The sequence below is a fragment of the Bos javanicus genome, chromosome 5, assembly GCF_032452875.1.
Source record: "Bos javanicus breed banteng chromosome 5, ARS-OSU_banteng_1.0, whole genome shotgun sequence".
Lineage (NCBI taxonomy): Eukaryota > Metazoa > Chordata > Mammalia > Artiodactyla > Bovidae > Bos > Bos javanicus.
The window spans coordinates 68,148,384-68,169,813 of record NC_083872.1 but is presented as its reverse complement, the minus strand read 5'-3'; the positions used below and the strand labels follow the sequence as shown (position 1 = coordinate 68,169,813).

Below are 21,430 nucleotides of genomic sequence, written 5' to 3'. Positions count from 1 at the left end.
CCATTTCCTTCTCCAATGCAGGAAAGTGAAAAGTGAAAGTGAAGTCGCTCAGTTGTGTCTGACCCTCAGCAACCCCGTGGACTGCAGCCTACCAGGCTCCTCCGTCCATGGGATTTTCCAGGCAAGAGTACTGGAGTGGGGTGCCATTGCCTTCTCCGAAACCCAGCTAGGTTTCAGCAATTTGCTTATTAACTCTGAATGAAAATTACAGCCATAAATTTAAAAAATTTCTAAATGTATTTTTTACATGTAGGTATTTTTTTAATGAGTTGCCAATATTGTCTTCTGTAGAACAATATATTCTATTTAAAACAGGAATGTCTAAAAAAATAAAATATTCATAGACTTTTAATGATTTTCATAATCTATTATTCTACATGCTAAATATAATAGCAGGTAAACTGATCTCAGATTAACAAGGGAAAGAAAATCAGAGTCTTGCTACAGAAAACACTGCAACTTAAGGATAATCATTCTCAATATTTTTTATTGTAAAAAACAATCAGACTTTCAAATGAATTTTAAAACTTTTTCAATATTATTTAATGAAAGAGTCTCATATTCTCATGTATAGTGTATATCAACATGTACTATTCGTCTGTCATATTTAATGAAAAACACCATTATTGTATACTTGGAAAAATCCTTAAACCCATTCTCTAGTGAGTGTCCATCATAATTTAAAGAATATTTTCTCCACTCAAAAAACAAACAAACAAAAATCTATGTAAAGATTACAATCATTAAAAACCAAAGCAATACCTAGTTACATGCTTTACATATCCCATGAAAAAATAATTAAATTGTTCCTAATCCCTGATGCAAGGCACGTAAAAGCACCCGCACAAAACATCCATGTAAACAGCAATACAGTACATGATTTAAATAACATGAATGACTTTTACATGGCTTGACCTAAAGGAAAAATAAAATCCATCATGGCTACAGCTAAAAACCATGTTAAAATTCACAAGAATTTGTATCTCTTATTATAAAAAGAACAGGCTATATAATCTTTTAGAAAAAAAAAAAACTTCATAAATATTTTCATATTGAGAAACAACATGCTCCCTGGGTAAGAATAAAATCAGAATATTCAGATGTGATCAGGAGTAAATGCAAGCGGCATTTCTGAATACCCAGCTTTGATATCCACCAGGCCTAGTAGTCAGGACTATTTGTAGCACCATGGAATATGCATTAGAAAATCACAAAAGTACATTACTTCAAACTAACCTTGACATGAGGTTCACTTAGTCCACAGTAACAAACAGCAATGATGCAGATAATTGTTTTAAAATTACTGGCTTACTTGATTTATCTAGCAAGAAAAATTCTGTATTATTTATTTTAGTACATCTCATGTACATAAAGCACCAGTTTAAATAAGATTATCAAACAACCTCCAGCCTCTTGTTACTCAACCTGGAAGTTCATTTCTCATCATTTCTATGTTACATGCTAAAAGTCAAGGAGGATAAAATTAGAATGGTGGTAGATACTGAGAGAGAAGTTCAGTCTCCTTCCTATCAAATGTTATGTCTCTCAAGTAAAACACAGATGAAGTAGTGAAGTTTAAAAGGTTTTCTGCATTCTCTGGAACTTACCATCTCAGCAGAATAGTTTCTTCCTACAAGAGGATCAGCAGATGGGGGTGAGAGGACCAAAGGCGGGGCTCACGCCCTGGCAGGTAAGGCTGGGTTAACCTTGCTGCTGCAAGGCCATACTCTGTATTTCTACTGCAAACAACCTCACAAATGCTCACCACTGGTAAAGCAAGGAGGCCTGAGTGTGAACACAACTCAGGAAGCCCATTAAACACTGTGAAAAACTACCAGATGAGACTCCACCAAGGGTTAACCTCACAGATGAAAATCAGCACACTTGCCTCTTTACCAGCAGGAATCTTATTAGCAGCATGCCCTTCTTAGGCATGAAAAGGGAGAATGGTGCATCTAAGTTTATGCACAGTTCATAGTCAAGTGTCAAGATGCAGACTCTGGCATTTTTAAATTACAGGTTAAAAGTGACTCCCAAAAGAAAATTAATTTCTTCATAAATGAAATACAGTTTTATAAAAAAGCTGGAATGATGGTTAATTCAAATATAAAAACTCATATACAGAAAAACCCCTTTTCCTTCCAAACTACTTAGGTCCGTACAGTTGACTCCACTGTACCTTGATCACAACACCCGAATAAAATACAAATAAAATGCTTCAGCTAGCAAACCGAGGGCCACTTGACAACTGCATTAAAACTGCAGCATTTAAGCAGGGCTGAAAAACACCATCCTTAAACGTGGTTTCCTTCTTGTTCTTGCGTCCCACAGTGATTACTAAATGAAGGGATCTGGTCTGTAAACGACTGGGTCATCCACTGTCCATTCGGAATGTCACTGAAAGTTGATTCTCCATTGTCAGCAGCTGGGATGGGGGTGTGGGAGGGAGGAGAAGAACATTACTCTATTTAAAAGCTTTAAGTGATATAATTAGAAGATTTTAACAGTCTATTATAGGAGAGTTGCTACTAAAATAGCTAAGCAAGCTTCTTGAATACAACTTAAATTTCTATTCTAAGATACAGGACTGATAAATTCTTGTTATTCAAGGAGGGAAATGCACCAAGGAGGACTTCGAGTCCGTAACTTCAAGTAAATGAGCTGTAAAAGCCTGTGTAGTTGAACATCAAATAACCATTGAATTTTCACTCTAAATCACTAAATAGACTTATTAAAGATTTTTTTTTGATGTGGACCATTTTTAAAGTCTTTATTAAATTTGTTACAATATTGCTTCTATTTTGGTTTCCTAGCTGCAAGGCATGTGGGATCTTAGCTCCCCAACCAGGGCTCGAACTCAGGCCCTCTGTACTGTAAGGGGATATCCTAACCACAGGACTACCAGGGAAGTCCCCCAGTCACTAAATAGATTTTTGTATTTCTATTCCCATTCTTCAGTAATTAACTCTCTCTTAAAACAAACAAACAAAAAACCCTCTTTCCCTGAATCCTGGCAAAACCAAGTCTTTGAAAGGAACAAACAAGGGGGAGGGGACATACCCAGCCCATTTGAAGAGAATCCGCAAGGTTCACCAAGGCAGGGGTTTTCATTGTAAGCACCACCATACGCTGCTTCATAACCCGGGTCGTATTTTTCTTCCTTCACAGCCATCTTCTTTGCATCCTCTGTGAGGAGGGTAAGAGGGATTTAAAACTGACTTTATGTAACAATTTTGAAGATAGCCTTATTCAGCAATTATCAAGAATAAATCTTTTTCTTGAATTTCACATCCACGGAAACAACTTTCACATTAAACTCTTTTTAACATTAACAAAATAAACTCCTAAGAACTGTAAAAGCCTATGAGGTTTAATTTTAGGTGACCTACACTCCTGCTTGGCTTCTCAGCATGTGTAGGAACACTCATATTAGACTGGAAGCCCTTGATAAAAGGAGATTTTATAAGTGACTAACACTTGTTATCAGAACACTCTGGCTGCCAATAAATCATTTTCTTTTCTACTGCTTTTAAACTCACAACATACTTTCTATAAGGTAGATATACATGACGCGAACAACAGGACTGATTAACGGTAACGCACCTTGGGCGAGCTGTAGGTCAAATGTATATTGTACTTCTTGAACGTCTGTGTTTCGTTCAATGCCTTTCAACTGGTCTCTTAAGTCCTTCAGCTTAATGTAGTAATGTACTTTGTCCTGGGCGCGAGGAAACTGCGCACATCTTGCACTGGATGATGGCATCACATAGCAGAGCTAGAATCATAACATTTTACAGTTACAGAAATCTTATAATGCTACTGAATCCACTCATATTGAGATTAGCTGCTAAATCACTTCAGTCGTGTCCGACTCTGTGCGACCCCAGAGACAGCAGCCCACCAGACTCCCCCGTCCCTGGGATTCTCCAGGCAAGAACACTGGGGTGGGTTGCCATTTGCTTCTCCAATGCATGAAAGTGAAAAGTGAAAGTGAAGTCGCTCAGTCGTGTCCGACCCTCAGCGACCCCATGGACTGCAGCCTTCCAGGCTCCTCCATCCATGGGATCTTCCAGGCAAGAGTACTGGAGTGGGGTGCCATCGCCTTCTCTGTATTGAGATTAGAAACCTTCTTTTTCTTTGGATCAATAACTTGATACTTACCACATATCAATATATGCAAAATCAGTAACAGCAGTTGTGTTTGAGTTCAAATTTCTAATATTTACTTATTACAAAGTCAATAAATCAAAACCAATGAGTCTTTTCCCCCTCAGTGTTTGTACAAAAGGGCATATAATTATACAATGAAAAGTCTTTCCTCCTAATTATGTTTCTATCCACCTAGTTCTTCCCAAAGGCAATCTACACTGCTAGTTCCAGAGATAGTCCATTAATTTAGAATCAAATTAAAAAAAGAAAAAAACACACAAATGGTAACATGCTGTACTCCCTGTCCTGCACCCTGCTTTTTCACTCAACAATGTCTCTCAGAGGTAACTCTGTATCAGGTCTCTACATCAGAATAAGTTCCCTTTTTTATAGCTGTGTAGTAGTTTCATAATTTATTTAACCAGCATCTACCTATGGGCATTTAGGCTGTTTCCAATCTTTTAATATTATCAACTGTAGTGAAAAACCTTGTACATATTTAAATTTGAATATATGTGACTGTAACTGTTGGATAAATTTCTAGAAATGGAATAGCCAGAAAGCATGATATTTATCATTTTGGATGATGGTGACAAATTGTCCTTCATAGAGTATATCAAAATATATATCTTATATATAAAAGAGTGAGACTGCTCAACCATGGACTTTTCGGTTGCAATTTTTTGTACTTTTTAAATTGGCCTCTATACCATGTATTATAGAAAAAAACCCCAAACCATTATTGACTTATTTTGTTTTGCTTATGCAGTATTTAGAAAAGCCTGATTCAGAGGTACAAATGCTACCAGGTTTTTGTAATAGCACATTTTTCCCATCTCAAGACAGCCTTCAATTAAAGTGATCCAGAAACTTGAAAAAGCAGATGTTTTTCAAAGCTGGATCACTAACATCATCAATACCTATGAATATTTCATGATAAAGAGTAAATTTTATAAGACAAATGCACTCATAGATGATTCATTGTAGGAGCCAAAGCTACCTATCTCGATATGATTCCGATTCACTTATTATTGCACTACTGTGATCACACGTCCCAAGAGATATACCAAGGCTCCTCTGGCATTTCAGGGACAACAATGCTCTTTCTACAGGAAGGAGTGAATCATCTCTGAAATTTTACCCAAGGAGACAAGGGTACGCCTTTATTTAAAGAGTGATCAGTGCTACAACCTACTTTATCAATTACACATTTACTAGTTAAAAACAGAAGAAATTACAAACGAAGTTAAAATATATACTGGCGGCAGAAACTGTATTCCGAGGTCTCCACAGAAACTTGTTGGCACATTGGCTTATCATTTAAAAAATCATCTACAGCACAGAAGTCTGTGTGTGTGTATTTTTATTTCAGAAGTTGTAAACAAAACTTAAAACTATATTTAAGAAGCAAAATTTGAACCAAATGTCTGCAGAAAGTCCACAGAAATTTATATAGAGTTTTAAAACCAATGTGTTATTGTATGATGCCCTTATGTTTAAGGCCAACAGCACCAAATGCCAGTCAGGTTGGCAGGATGCCTGTCTGCGACTGGACTGTTCTGTTTTTATGGCTCTAATGTGAGACTGGGCCAAGATACACCAACAAAGGGTGATAAGCAGCTTCACTGATCAGGACTGTGTCTATATTTACATGTGTGTTTCACAACTGAATAAGGGCTAACCTACTGGCATTTGGCAAGAACATCCTGTTAAATGTATTTTGAATGCAGCATGTGAGCAACCTCCTCTCAATATTTTGGCCAAATAATGTAACTAATGTAATGTTATAAAGGCATTTACCTGACAAATGTTTCTTTTTCTAATGTAACTGTAAAAGTATCTGAATTAATCTGCAACTATTAGTTCAAGTTACTATGCAGATATTATTCCACAAAATACAGTGCTTTTTTTTTTTTAATGGCAAAAATTACAATTGGACAGAACAAATAAAAAGGGAAAACCAGCTAGAAAAATTTGTATTTATCTGATTTACAAATGCAGTTTTAAGGACTTACAGTTTCTGTATCTGGGATCTTATGGGGTTGAAGTCCAAATTCTAAGTTCTTAACCTTTACGCCAAAAACTTCCTTACTAAAAATTTCGTAAATACCTAAAATGAAATACAAATATATTTACATTGCCCATAATGTTAATCAAAGAAAAAAGATAAAATTTAAAAGTAAATCTTACATTTTCCATTAAACACTGCTATTCGTGGCTGATATTTCTGTAATTTCTGCACTAGAATACGTCCTCCTTCACGAAATTCTTTACTAAAATTGAATTAAAAAGTAGTCAAAATATAAATATGGCAGTATTTATAATGTGCTAAATTCAGACAGCTTTCAATAAAAGAGCAAATCATAAAACTGCTATCCTCAGCTTGAACTAGTTAGATACCTAGCATGCTCCTGGAGTGTGTACAGCACAAGTATGGCCAAGGTACCAACCTATCAAACCGAATGTTCCATAATCACCTGGAAAGATCCTTGCTGCCTGGTGTTGTCCTTTCCACCATATTGGTAAATCCAATACCATATTTCCCTGGTAGAGTGTGATCATCCATGTGACTCAGTTGGACCTCACTCAGCCCTGACATAAATAGGCACTTCCCTGTGAACAAGAGAGTTTAATTTAGAAAAAGTTCAGTTTATTTCTGTAAGTCAAAGGTTTTTCTGCCTCATGAATTATGTGGGTCTATTCTCGAAATTAAAAAAAAAGAAAAAAGATTTAGTATATTTAAAAAATTATAACACAGGTCAAATACCATACCAAGCAGTTTTATGTGCTGGGTACTATGCTAAGTCCTTCATATGGATTATTTCATTTAATCATCATATGAGATATGAGATATGATGATCTCATATGATGATCTCATATGAGATATGAGATATCACTATTATTTATCTCTTTTTAATAGGGGGTCGAAGGAAACGCTTGTTGAGTATACAGCCAGGCAGCGTAGTAAACTCTGAAATTGTTTAGCTTTTTAACAACTGGAAGTAACACCACCTGCCCCTGGAAAACCCCAAACAGATGAAATATACACCAGTGACTCAGGGCTTCAGACATACTGACAGAGGAGAAAATAAAAAGTGAAATATCTCTAGAAATTTTTTTTTGCAAATAATGGAGACAACATGTTATTAGTTCTAAAAATATATTACTATCATTTGTCCTAAAAGTGTTTTTCTTTTCTTTTTTCTTGGCTGCACTGCATACATGTAGGATCTTAGTTCCCTGACCATGGACTGAACCTATGGCCCCTGCAGTGTAAGTGCTGAATCACTGGACTGCCAGGGAAGTCCCCTGTCCTAGAAGTTTTTAAATGCTGCACTAAGATAATCAGCTAGTGTTTCCTGATAATCTGTTGCACTCCTGATTGTCTGTTCAGATCAGATCAGATCAGTCACTCAGTCGTGTCCTACTCTTTGCGACCCCATAAATCGCATAAGATGATTTATATATAAGATAATACAACAGGAGTTATACTTGGTTTTAAAGCTCACTCTAAAAGTATGAGGGTCTTAAATATTAATTTCTGCCTGATGGAAATTATCCATAGAGAATGTCTACAATCAGAGCATTTCTTAACTACTACAACTTGATGGCCAATGTATTTCATTTCTCCTAATTAATAAGATGAGTAGAACTCTGGAAAGGTATTAAGTTTTGTGTCTGCATTGGCATGATTACTGTTAATATTCTGTAGATAACAACCAAGAAAAGAAAAAATTGTTTTAAAAAAAGATAGTAAAACTCACTGAAAACAAACAAAAGAGAAAGTATTCCTTTCCATATCCCTCCACTCTTATAAACCAAAATGTTAAGTGTCAGAGGATTTCACACCTTTCATTTTTTTGTACACACACATTGAAAAGATATATGTATACTTACTCAACCAGTTTCTTTTTAAAAACATATTTTGGTTTAAAAAAAACAAACAGACAAACCCAAACTATTAACAAGGACATCTAGTTTAAAAGTAAAATAGTAAAAGAAGGTTAAGCACTTACAAAAATGGTTTCCAGGCCCAGGGTAGTGATGCCCTTTGTAAGCAGCCATCAGTCCTGGATTTATGCCAATCTACAAAACAAAATGTTTATATATTTTAGTCTTGAAAAGTAGGCTTATGTCTTAGGGCTTCTGTGGAGGAGTGGTGAATTGATTAAAATAAAAATTTAATCCAGCATCATAAGCTTTATCATCTACTCTTGACCTGAACAAAGCATTCCATTTTGAGGAAAGAGATTTCCTTTATATTAAAGTTTTGCTTTTTTTTTTTCCTTTGTGGCTGCGTTGTGTGGCTTGGGGAATGTTCCCTGACCAGAGACTAACCCTGGGCCCTGATAGTGAAGGCCTGGAATCCTAACCACGAGACCAGTGGGGAACTCCTTGCTGTTGCTTTCAAAAATCAGTTTGAGTCCCTTATATCCCCAGCACCCTCACTCCCAACTGTCCTGGAACAATCAATCAACCAGAGCTCATGTCCAGCTTAAGTCTGTTTCTCAGTTCCCGAAAAGCAGCTGACTCTACATCACCTACATAGTTGTCTACATGCTGATGTTTCCTACAGTTACTGACAAAAATCAAAGTTCAGAATCAGTGTTATCATTCATGGAGAAACCACAGTGTCATGCAACCTAAGTGATTCATGTGGATCATTTTGTGTAATTGCCAGAGGACCCACTCCATCCTATCATCACACCTGCTTCATCAACGAGCAAATTAAGTGTTCAGGAAGGCTAAAGCTTGTCCATGGTCATACACCCACATAGCAACATCTGAAACCAGACAGCCTTGCCCTAGAGCCCACCATCTTAAACACACCCATATGATACAACCTGAAGAAGGTGACACCATTTACCACCATAAGGATTCTCAGAAACGGTTCTTTTCAGCAAAATGCTTTTTGCAAGGATATGGTTAAGTTACGTTAATCCACCAATGCTACTTATAAACCCAAAGGAGGACAAAATCCTTACAATTACAATGTCCAGATTGAAGGTCAAAATGTCTGGTAGAGTCTTGGTCAGAAGTTCAGCTTCTGAAACACCATTGAAACGGTCCACTTTTCTTTTCACTTTAAATGTGTCTGTAATTTTTTCTTGCTTTTCTTTTGACTTTGTGGACTTGCCAGATTTTTTGGCCTCAGCAGGTTCTGGGGGCTCCACTGGCGTTTTTGGTTCTGTTGTTCTGGGTTTTCTTTTCCTTCCTTTTGGAGGAGTCTCTGAAACACAATGATTTCCAGGATATAGCTGCAGAAAACCTTAACTTACAAACTTTATGCAGCTTTCCCAGAAAAGTCACCCATCAACATCCTTAGCTTTCTCTTCTATTTCATGACATCACTCTCCTCTGTAACGTCTCCCCCTTCCGTCACCGGAGAACTGGGTCTTTGTGGTCCCAACCCCACCTTCCTTCCTCTGCTGGCAGTTCTTGGGATGAGAGATCCTTAACAATCACAGATTGATTTTCCATACACTCTTACCTGGCATCATGGCTTCTCCAGGGACACAAAGTAGCTACATACCATTTATAAGAATTCTAAATGTAAATACATAAATAACTAAATGAACAAATGAAAGAACAAATAGAAAAACAGGGAGGAGCAGAAACATTTTAACTCAGCTTCCCTGTAATTTCCATGAGAAGAAAACTTCAAATGGTTTGCGGGCTTCTTTCCCCTGAACTGAGTGTATACTCTGTTCTTCACACAGTCGAGGAGGTGAATTGAGAGATGCCAGGGATGAACTCTCTGGGCTGGCAGTGTTTGTCTAAAGGTAAGACTAGGACTCTGATCTCAGGATCTTAAACAGTTTGTCAACCCTGGCCCTGCTGACATCTTAGGTGGAATAATTTAGCAACAGTGGCCTCTACTCACTAGATGCCAGCAGCATCCTGCCAGTCATGATGACCAAGTGTCTCCAGACAATGCCATAAGCCCCTCAGGGGAAAATTACCCGTGGACAAGAACCAGTGACATAAAATTATCCAACAAGAAGCCTTGCCATTTTACTCACAACTCCCCTAATACGGCTCTTCATCTCTCAGGCCCCCACCCTATTCCGCTATTATTTGGCGTTTTCTCATCTGAGCCTTCCATCCATCCTCTTTTCTGTTCACATTGCTTCAGCCACTGCCTGTGCCAAGGGATCCACCTCCATCAGCTTGTAGCTGTCCTAGTGCTTCCTGCCCAGAAAAACAGAGGAGTTGAAGGCAGGGGGACCTTCAACGCAGTGGACTTACACGTGCTCTGCAACCATAAACGGAAACTCAGCACTCTCCTCACACCACACTGATGCACGGGGGAAATCATTACCCTCTCCCCACCATCCACTGCTTAATCTGTCCTTCTCTTCTAACTCTCTGTCTTGGTGAATGGTACCTCCTTCTTCCAACTGCCTGGGAGTGACTTCTAGACTCCTCTATCTTCCTCATCCCCCTGCATGAAATCCATTAACATGGCCATACCTCCAAGTTCTGCCCTGCTCTCTACCATCTTATTTTATTTACATTTTTAGATATATATTTTACATTTCTCTGTTACAGTCTATTCTCTAGAATATTCAAATGTCAGTCTATTTATTAAGTCACTCTCTGTTTCCATTCTGTCTATAGCTTCCTATTGCCTTCAGAATAGAACACACATTCTTTAGGTTAAACAAGCCTTGCTTGCCCCTATCTAGACTCTTCTCTCACTACTTCTTTGCTCCACTCCAGTCTCCAATGACAGAGAATTAGGTTTTTCAACCATGTCATGCTTCCTCACGTCTATAGTTTGATGCATGCCACTCCCTCAGCCTGGAACTTTCCTCCTCCCATTCTTCCTGTACTGCTCCCTCACCCTTGAACTTCAGAGCTCCATGAAGCTGCCTCTGAGCCTCAGTCCGAGTTAGGTGCCAGCCCCACAGCATCCTGTATTCCTCTTCACCACTTGGAGTGCTGAGGAGTTTCACATTCACTTTTATTTTCTCCTATGAGATGATTTGAGGGCAGAAGCGATGTTCTTTTATACCACCAAACCTATCAGAGTGCCTGAAACCTAGTAAGTACTTAAAAAGTAGATTAAATTTTTTAACACAAAAACAGAGTTAAAATTCATCATTAAACCCTTTCTTAAATAAGTTGGCTGATGCCATGGCAATTTTCCAAACTATCCTGGCGAAAACTACCTCGTGTGGGTTCCTGAGCAGGTGCTGGGGCGGGAACTTCGGCTGGCATTTCTTGTGCGTTTATAACTGCCATGTCAGGAGCTTCAGTCATCATTTGTTGGAATGGAAATGTATAAAAAGCTTGAGCTTGCTGAAGAGAATAGCTGAAAGAACAATTAAGGATAAGACAGGAAGACAAAATTACCCAAATGTAAGTTTAAATGATCTGCTCTTAAAAACCCCCAGGATTCAATCATTTCTAACCAGATTATAGAATTTATTTAGAGTTGACAAGAGGAGCAAAGAGAGGCGGAAGATCTATCCCCCTATATACGTTTACCCAGTCTTCACCTGGTGCCTACCAACCAACTGTAATGAACTCTTACACACTGATGTGTCATCAGTAAAACTTACCAGGCCTGTTAGGCAAGCCTATACTTTCCCTGAAATGAGATTATGGGAATTTTCCGGCAGAGCTGAAAGGCCACGAACCCATACAGAGTTGAAATATCCACAAAAATAATTTGTATTCCTACCTTCAGTATCTAATTCTCTTGTCACAGAAATCCTCTGCAATGTAACCTTTTTATGTTCAGCTTTATTGAGATATACTTGATACGTTGCAACATTGTTTAGGTTTAATGTGTACAACAGTGCTGACCTGACACACATATACTACAAAATGATCACCACCAAAGCCTTAGCCAACACTTCCACCAGGGCATCTAATTACCATTTCTTTTTTGTGGTGAGAACGTTTCAAATCTGCTCTCTCAGCAGCTTTCAAGTGCATCCCTCAGGATCATCGGCTAGAATCACCACGCTGTACATTCTAGATCCCCAGAACCTGTCAATCTTATAACTTGAGCTTTGTGCCCTTTGACCACCATCTCCCCATCCTACCCCCCCATCTGTTTTTTAATGGTCGCTGGATTTTTTGCCATTAAATGAGGGTTAGAAATATATCTTTCTATAAATATCTGTGAATTTATGGGAAAGACCACTCTAAACTTCTCTTCTGAACACAATTTAAATGCTGTTTAAAGTGTTTTGTTCAGTGTAAGGAACACAGGCCTTCACAATACTGCCAAAAAGTATTTCTGGGGGCTATAAATTACTACTGCAAGCTGTTGCTATCAGCACAGAGCTAGGGAAGTAAACACACGTTTTATGAAACTCGAGTGACAGCTGATGCCAAAAAATGCCATTAAACATGCAGAAGGAAGAAAAGCACTAGGAAATAAAATGAGTAACGACGTTTACCATTTGCAGAGAAAAGCCATGTTTTCTCTGACAAGCTACTCTACTTAATGGCTTTCTCTTCCTGTAATGTGTGGAGAAAGAAAACAGGGTGCTCAGAAAGCAGAGGTTAAAAAGGCGAACTTAAAAAAAAAAAGGCAAACTAGTACATTGTAAACGGGTGAGCTTCACAACATGTAAATCATATCTTAATAAAATGCTTTTTGTTTTTTTAAAAAGGCAAACCAAAACATTTCCAGAAGGAACTTAAATGGCCCATGCAGACACAGGGTCACAGAATGTTGGCAGAGTAGCCAGGCTAGAGCACTGGATACTGAAAGAAAGACTGGGGCCCAAACTCAAGGGACAAACCACTGGAGAAGCATTTTAGCTTCAAGCTATCTCTAAGGGGTAAGATGGTAAAGAAAAGGTGAAGAATTAGTGAGAACGATATTAAACTATCTTAAAAGAGTTTTATTTCCTTAAATATAGTTTTCGATTTATACAAAAAATAAAGACAATACGGTGATTTAGTACACTACAGAACATCAACATGAGAATACTATGCAGTTACAAAAATTAAGTTTATTAATATTTAAAAGCACAGAGAATGTTTAATATAAAGTGGAAAAGAACATAAAACGGCATTGTGAGCCAAGGCTGCATGTAGAGAAAGCATGTAGGAAAGGACTAGAAATTAAGATGTAAAATTAAAAAGAAGCGAAGGGCTTAAACCTTGCCTGGCACGAAGTCAAATGTCCTTTTTGTTCACACTTTTCTTTAGTAACACTCACAGCACTTTTGGATGAACCAGTTGTTCCATGTTAAAGACTCAGATATTCTAATGAGGAGCTAGATACAGCTGAGTTAGTCGAGCGATCTCGTGTGGCTGCCCTCTGGAAATTCTAGTAAGATATAACGTGATTTTTGATTGTGGCCAGTAACAGGGTCCTGAGACGCCAAGAGCCCCATTCAGCTTGAATATATAAAAGAACACTCCTGTGGTCATGGTGAGTGAGTGGCCAAAAGCGTGTGGGAAGGTCTGTTCTTAGCTTGTCACAGCGTCATCAGGACGGCGTCTCACTCTCCCCCATGTTTACTGTTACGGCTCTGAGTTTCACCCATCTGTCCCATTTTGAGTACTTCACAAAAATCCACTACTAAAATATATAACAGAGAAGGCAATGGCAATCCACTCCAGTACTCTTGCCTGGAAAATCCCATGGACGGAGGAGCCTGGTAGGCGGCAGTCCATGGGGTCGCTAAGAGTCGGACACGACTGAGCGACTTCACTTTCACTTTTCAATTTCATGCACTGGAGAAGGAAATGGCAACCCACTCCAGTGTTCTTGCCTGGAGAATCCCAGGGACGGCAGGGCCTGGTGGGCTGCTGTCTATGGGGTTGCACGGAGTCGGACATGACTGAAGCGACTTAGCAGCAGCAGCAGCAGCAGCAGCAGCAGCAAAATATATAAATCAGGGAAACAACGTTCACATTACAAAAGGGTTGTGAACTTAAAAAATGTCCAAAATGTGGCTCCGTTAGCATACTATCAGATCATTAAATTCTAAGGTTCAAAAACTGAAAATCGAAGTTTTAGATGTCAACTGGCTGACAAAAAAGTAAAAAAATAAGAGAAAATGCGGTCTTATTTTAGAGATGTGTATCAATTTAGAAAAAAAAAATTCAGAAACTTGTCTATAATATAGATGTGTCCCTCAATTGTTCTAAAATTATCCCTGGCACTTTATCATAAGATGAATTAGAAAGGAAATAGAGAAGACTATGGATAATAGAATGTGTAAGTTCTGAGGAAATAGACTCTTTCTGAGCATTTGATTTAGCTTGATCATCTTCACAGCTTCCTAACAATAGCTGGAACAAAAGGAAAGAGGGTGGCCTACAACATTCTTACTACTTGGCAGAAGACGGCATTCCACATGTACGAAAACCTTCATGAACTGCAATTCTGGATAATTTCATTCCTATTATCTGATAAAGGTTAAGTTTGGAAGCAGCATGAACCTATTTCAAACTTAATGTGGATATAATTCCTAAATACATTTGCTGTGTATATAAACATAGGATAACTGCCCCTTCGTATCAGAATTCTGCAGTGTTTATAACAATACTTTCTCTGTGTGAGAGACAGCAGAAGAGGCGCAGTTAGTTAAGCCATTCACCCTCTCAGGACCTCCCTTCCCTCCCCATGAAAATGAGGGGGAGATTTCTGTGATTTCCACATATAAGGAGAAAGTGCAGGAAATAGGACCAAATCTGTCCAGACTCAGAAGAGGCCCTGAAACATTGTAATTTTCTCTAATTCCCTGATATCCAACTCAAGAGCATGACAAATGATTTTACTTCCCTGTTGACTTTTGTCCCCTTATCATCTATGTCTGTCCTCAGGATGATGGTTTTGCACCTCTCCCCTTTGCCTGCAGTTAACCCTCTACTCTCTCCTAGCCTCCACAGAACACCCTCTTCACTTGAACAGTGCTCAAAGGACTGGTTTTCTACCACTGTCTGAAATTTGATGAACTGTGCATTTTTGAACTGTCTTTCTCAAAATACACACAAACACACATACAAACACACACAGTCGATTAAGTAAGGAGTCCAGTTATTTGGATTTTGCTGTATTTCAAAAACTTAACACTTGGAGGTTTCTCTAAGATGAGTAACTTCTTTAATCCTCAGTCATTTTCCACTGTTCTAAAGATGTAAGTTGAAGATGTAAGTTCAATGGGAAGGGAGGTGGGAGGGGGGTTCAGGATGGGGAATACGTGTATACCCGTGGCAGATTTATGTTGATGTATGGCAAAACCAACACAATATTGTAAAGTAATTAACCTCCAATCAAAATAAGTTTATATTTTAAAAAAATAATAAAAGTCATTAAATTGAACATTTAAAGCTGGTTAAAATAATAAAATTTATTTTTAATGTATAATGAAATTAAAAAAAAAGATGTAAGTTGCTTTTTCCCTAAATATATTTGTCTTAGTCCCTTCAGGTTGCTATACAAAACACCACAGATTGAGTGGCTTATAAACAACAAATATCTGTGTCTCACAGTTCTGGGGGTTGGAAAGTTCAAGTTCAAAGTGCTGGCAGACTCAGTGTCTGGAGAGTACCTGCTTTCTGGCTCATTTTAGGTTGCCTTCTTGCTGTGTCCTCACATGGCAGAAGGGGTGAGGGGTCTCTCTGGGACCTCTTTCACTACTCCCGTTTAGGTGGGCTTGGGCCTCATGGCCTCATCACCTCCAAAAGACCCCATCTCCCAATGTTCACACTGGGGCTTAGAGGTTTCAACATAAGAATTCTGGATAGACACAAACAACACAGCAACATTTTATTACCTTCATTTAAACAAGCATATAAACACTGAACACTTACAAAATATCAATGTTGAATAAACTAACTGCTCAACCAAAAGGGACTATTACATAAATTATGATGAAATACTATCCTAGCTATCTAAAAGACTACAAAGCTGAGAGCCAAAGAATTGATGCTTTTGAACTGTGGTGTTGGAGAAGACTCTTGAGAGTCCCTTGGACTGCAAGGAGATCCAATCAGTCCATCCTAAAGGAAATCAGCCCAGAATATTCACTGGAAGGACTGATGCTGAAGCTGAAAATCCAATACTTTGGCCACCTGATGCAAAGAACTGACTCCCTGGAAAAGACCCTGATGCTGAGAAAGATTGAAGGGGGGAGGAGAAGGGGACGACAGAGGATGAGATGGTTGGATGGCATCACTGACTCAATGAGTTTGAGTAAACTCTGGGACTTGGTGATGGACAGGGAAGCCTGGTGCGCTGCAGCCCATGGGGTTGCAAAGAGTCAGACATGACTGAGCGACTGAACTGAACTAAAATATCTAAAGTCTACATTCAATATTGCTAAGTGGGAATGTGTGCATTCACCATGCATTACGGGGTACTTGCTGTGCAGAGTCTATTTAGATACTGTGGACTTAAAAACAGAACAAGCCAGAACCCCCAATTTATTGAACTCTTCTGCATACAGCATAATTTCAAGTTTCCTCACTATATGATCATTTTTCTGGAGCTTAAGATAAAATAAAAATGCTCCATAGCCTCATTGACCTGAAACTGAGCAGAGTGATCAAATTCTTCATTCTGGAGACACATAACAAAATCCATTACATTAGCTTTCCTGGCACCCACATTATACTGTTGATTCGTACTGAGTTTATCATCAGTGAAAACTGCCCTTCATTGCTGCTCCCTCATCTCACACTAAAAGATGCTTCACATTCTAGTCAGTTGGGACTAACCTGGATTCTGACTCAGTCTATCAATTCCAGAAACCCCTCCCAGAGTTGGGTCACTCAAATATTTTATCAGCATGCCATTACCACCTCAAAGCTGTTAAACTGTGAAAAGCTGGGGTAGGAGGACTACATGGCACATCAGTATAGACCTCTCTTCCGTCTGCCTTTGATTCTCAGTAGTAAAGCAGTTTTGATTTCACCCCATATGACCACTATTGCCAACATGTGCTGGATCATTGAAAAAGCAAGAGAGTTCCAGAAAAACATCTATTTATGCTTTATTGACTATGCCAAAGCCTTTGACTGTGTGGATCACAATAAACTGTAGAAAATTTTGAAAGAGACAGGCATATCAGACCACCTGACCTGCCTCTTGAGAAACCTGTATGCAGGTCAGGAAGCAACAGTTGGAACTGGACATGGAACAACAGACTGGTTCCAAATAGGAAAAGGAGTACTTCAAGGCTGTATATTGTCACCCTGCTTATTTAACTTCTATGCAGAGTACATCATGAGAAATGCTGGGCTGGAAGAAGCACAAGTTGGAGTCAAGATTGCTGGGAGAAATATCAATAACCTCAGATATGCAGATGACACCACCCTTATGGCAGAAAGGGAAGAGGAACTAAAAAGCCTCTTGATGAAAGTGAAAGAGGAGAGTGAAAAAGTTGGCTTAAAGCTCAACATTCAGAAAATGAAGATCATGGCATCTGGTCCCATCACTTCATGGGAAATAGATGGGGAAACAGTGGAAACAGTGGCTGACTTTATTTTTGGGGCTCCAAAATCACTGCAGATTGTGATTGCAGCCATGAAATTAAAAGATGCTAACTCCTTGGAAGGAAAGTTATGACCAACCTAGACAGCATATTAAAAAGCAGAGAGACATTACTTTGTCAACAAAGGACCATCTAGTCAAGGCTATGGTTTTTCCAATAGTCATGTATGGATGTGAGAGTTGGACTATAAAGAAAGCTGAGCACCGAAGAATTGATGCTTTTGAACTGTGGTGTTGGAGAAGACTCTTGAGAGTCCCTTGGACTGCAAGGAGATCCAACCAGTTCATCCTAAAGGAGATCAGTCCTGGGTGTTCATTGGAAGGACTGATGTTGAAGCTGAAACTCCAATATTTTGGCCACCTGATGCGAACAGCTGACTCATCTGAAAAGATCCTGATGCTGGGAAAGGTGGAGGGCAGGAGGAGAAGATGACAGAGAATGAGATGGTTGGATGGCATCACCGACTCAATGGACATGGGTTTGGGTGAACTCTGGGAGTTGGTAATGGACAGGGAGGCCTGGTATGCTGCAGTTCATGGGGTCGCAAAGGGTTGGACACGACTGAGTGACTGAACTGAACTGAATATGACCACCACCATCCCATCCTCATCTTCCCACAAGAGGCAGTGGAATTAGACTTTGAAGTTACACTGCCTGGATTCAAACTTCAGGTCTGCCACTAACTAACCCTGTAGGCAGGTTCCTTAATCTTTTCACATTCTCGCTTCCACATCTGTAAAATAGGAAGAAAAGCACCTAATTTATTGATTTTGAGGATTAAATTAGTTAACACATATAGAACACTTAAAACAGAGACTGGTAGGGAATTCCCTGGTGGTCCAGTGGTTTGAACTCAGCTTCAACTGCCGATGGCAAAGGCTGGGGAACTAAGATCCCATAAGCCATGTGACCCAAAACAAAAAAGCAAACAAAATCCCCAAACAGTGCCTGGTATATAATACATTTGTCATAACAAAAACGGAGGAAACAGGAGATGATGAAATATTTTAGGTACTCCTGTCATCTCCTTCTGATGCTATCTAACCTAGTATCATTATCAAAAGGGGAAAGAACCTAGCTGGGTAGGTCTTGCTTTATTCAACTCACATTTTTGCCTAATGATCAGTATCCTTTTAAATATGCTCAATAACCACTGAGAAATAAAAATTTTACTAAGGTTCAAAGTCAATAAATTCCATGGTAGAGTCTACTTTTGGAAAATAAAAGGGACCCATGTGTTTATATTTGGGCTTAAGGCCCCTCCGCTGTTTTCTGCAGATTCTTAAAGAATGTTGTAATCTTGTCTCTCACTTGAAATACAACTGATTTGGGCCAGGAAACATGATTTCTGCTAGAGCAGCTGAAACTTCTCTTAAATGCCCTCATTGATCTTGAGGTTTACATCTCTCTTACAGACATCCATTTGCCATTTTCCATCTACATTCAATTTTCTTAACATGAAAAGAAAAATCAAAATCAGAACTAAGTGCTTATGTTTTCTGTCATCTAATAACATGTCAGTGAACTAGGAAGAAAACCCAAACCTCTACACTAATGAAGAGTCTTAGTCTCTTTAGCATTTCTAGAAAGTTCCAATCTCATTTGAAGGTTAATCGTTCCTGTCTGTATTCTCAGTGGTCTGTTTCACACCTTTCCAGTTATTGATTCAGCATCCTACTTCCCATCTCTGGTAAATCTCTTTTTCATGCTTGAGCTCATTAGAAACATACACAGGTCCTCTTCTTCCTTTTCTTCTCTCTTGTTAGTACTTTTTAAGACTCTTGAACTCTCTTCTCATTCTTAAAAAAAAAGGGTCTACATCTGTAAGATGTAGTTTTTTGAAATTAATTTCTTCCAAAATAAAAAGGAAATTAACTATACCAAACATTCCATGATGAGCACAAAGTCAAGGATGACAAAGCACTACTTTCTCAGGATTACCAGGGGCCTAAGTCATTTCAGAATCCCCAACAAAATACTCCTTAGAGTATTAACACAGAGTTACCCATACTTCCCAAAGTGAAAATATTAAGTCAGAATAAAAAATGGTCTATAACCCAATGGATTCAGTTAAGACCAAATAGAAGTCAGACAGTTTTGAGTTAAACATTGTACCAGAGAAACCTATTACTTTGCTGTAAGACACTCCCCGTGTGCATTCTAGAACCTACACAATGGCCAACTGGACTCTGCCATTTTTTTTAAGGTACTTGAGCATACAGATTTTGGTGTCTCCGAATGGCCTGGAACAAATCTATGGATATAAGAGAGATGACTGCAATCTATTTGATGGTAGGCGTTTACCCAGGTTTCAATTCTGATCTGAATGAAGATTATAAAGACAGGAGAGATTTCCACAAGTTTTATTTGTAAAGTTCTTTAGGGAAAGAAATGGAGTTCTTTATTTCAGGATTTGATTCATGTCAGGATGAAGTCTGCACTTTATCTCCTTCCCTAAACTCTAAGACAATCTCTGTTGGTTACTAAAGCACTTCCCTTCCACCTAACACTGACTCACAGCATGTCAGAACCAGATTCCACAGACGCCCTATTTTACAGACATCAACAGGCCCAGAGAACTTCAGTGTCTTCCCCAAGTTTAGAGCCCCAAATCAGGATAATTCTTAATGAGGTCTAACAGTATTGTATTCTGATGTAAACTTTTTTTCCCTTTATTCTTAGTTTTTCATTTGGCTTTCCATCAGAGGTTCCAATTTCGAAATCTCTGCTTTTGCAAAAGTCCCTACGCACCTCACACTCCCCAAAGGGCACATGACAAGTAAACACTTAAGATCGTCCCCAAGACCACTAGAACACAATTTTAGACAACTTATTGGAACTGTTATTCCTAGTTTAAGAATTCAAGAGCTCTAGAATGGCAACGTTATCCACCTCGTGCCCCTTAGGTACACCGTTGAGGAAGAAAGCCACAGTAAACCTACAACTCTGAGATGAAAACTCCTAGAGTGATACATAAAGTCTACAGAGAGACTTCCCTGTAGCACAAACGGTAAAGAACCTGCCTGCCATGCAGGAAACCAGAGTTCGATCCCTGGGTTGGGAAGTTCCTCTGGAGAAGGGAATGGCAGTCGCAAAGAGTCGGACACGACTGAGCGACACACACACACGCGCACGCGCACACACACACACACACACACACAGTGATACATGTGACACTTCATCCTTACAGCTGTGCATGATAATGGAGGGTGAAGGAAATGTAGCGGAGAAAGGTATCCGGGAAGAAACATTAATTGGAGACTGCAGGTTGCTTACGACCGCATTTTAATGTCAGCTAGGTGTCTGGAAGGACTTAGGTAAAAAGTGGCCTAAGCCGGCCGTCAGTGCGCATGCGCGGCCCGGACCTTGCTACAGGGACCACACGGCCTTAAGGAACCCCGGCGTGCGTGCGCGTGTGTGCGCGTGTGTGCGCGCGCGCGCCCGCGGCCTGCCCCGCGGCGAGGGGCGCGGGGGGAGGGGCGGTGTTCCGCCCCGGCCTTACCTGCCCGCGTTCTCTGTTTCCATTCCCTGCTGCCGCTCGCGCGCGCAGCTACTCAGGCCCGCAACCCAGCGTCTCTGTAGTACCGCGGCGCACGAATGGCGGTACGGTAGTAACCAGACACTCGGACTCGATTGCTGGCAGAACTCGGACAGTGGCTGGTGCATAGGCTCCTCCCCCAAGCTTCCAATTCCCCCTCCCCCACTAGGCCAGCCCCACCCTCAGCGCTGCCCTTCCGTCTGCTCAGAGCCAAATCCCACGCCCTGTGGTTATCACGTGATGCCCAGCCGTCCAGTTACGTTCGCGC

General features: G+C 39.6%; 1 protein-coding gene across 2 annotated transcripts; it reads right to left on the bottom strand.

The window, feature by feature from the left end:
* Window positions 1-467: 467 nt before the first annotated feature.
* On the bottom strand, window positions 468-21,324 carry TDG (thymine DNA glycosylase). Of its 2 annotated transcripts, none has more exons than XM_061417118.1 (10): window positions 21,127-21,324; window positions 11,325-11,467; window positions 9,135-9,379; window positions 8,166-8,235; window positions 6,627-6,762; window positions 6,340-6,422; window positions 6,165-6,259; window positions 3,604-3,775; window positions 3,061-3,186; window positions 468-2,425 (listed from the first exon to the last, which is right to left on the bottom strand). In XM_061417118.1, the coding sequence occupies exons 1-10, from the start codon at window positions 21,288-21,290 to the stop codon at window positions 2,295-2,297; spliced, it is 1,365 nt and encodes a 454-aa protein (XP_061273102.1). In that variant the 5' UTR covers window positions 21,291-21,324; the 3' UTR covers window positions 468-2,294. The 2 variants fall into 2 exon arrangements, with proteins under 2 accessions (XP_061273102.1, XP_061273103.1); XM_061417119.1 differs by lacking the exon at window positions 21,127-21,324 and adding an exon at window positions 15,681-15,972.
* Window positions 21,325-21,430: the final 106 nt, after the last annotated feature.

Excerpts from the sequence above, each read along its gene's own strand:
- TDG (XM_061417118.1), bottom strand. The coding sequence starts at position 21,290 with ATGCACCAGCCACTGTCCGAGTTCTGCCAGCAATCGAGTCCGAGTGTC. Across the intron at positions 9,380-11,324 it reads TGCTCAGGAACCCACACGAG|AGACTCCTCCAAAAGGAAGG; the intron begins GTAGTTTTCGCC and ends ATTGTGTTTCAG. Across the intron at positions 2,426-3,060 it reads ATTCTCTTCAAATGGGCTGG|CTGCTGACAATGGAGAATCA; the intron begins GTATGTCCCCTC and ends CCCCCATCCCAG.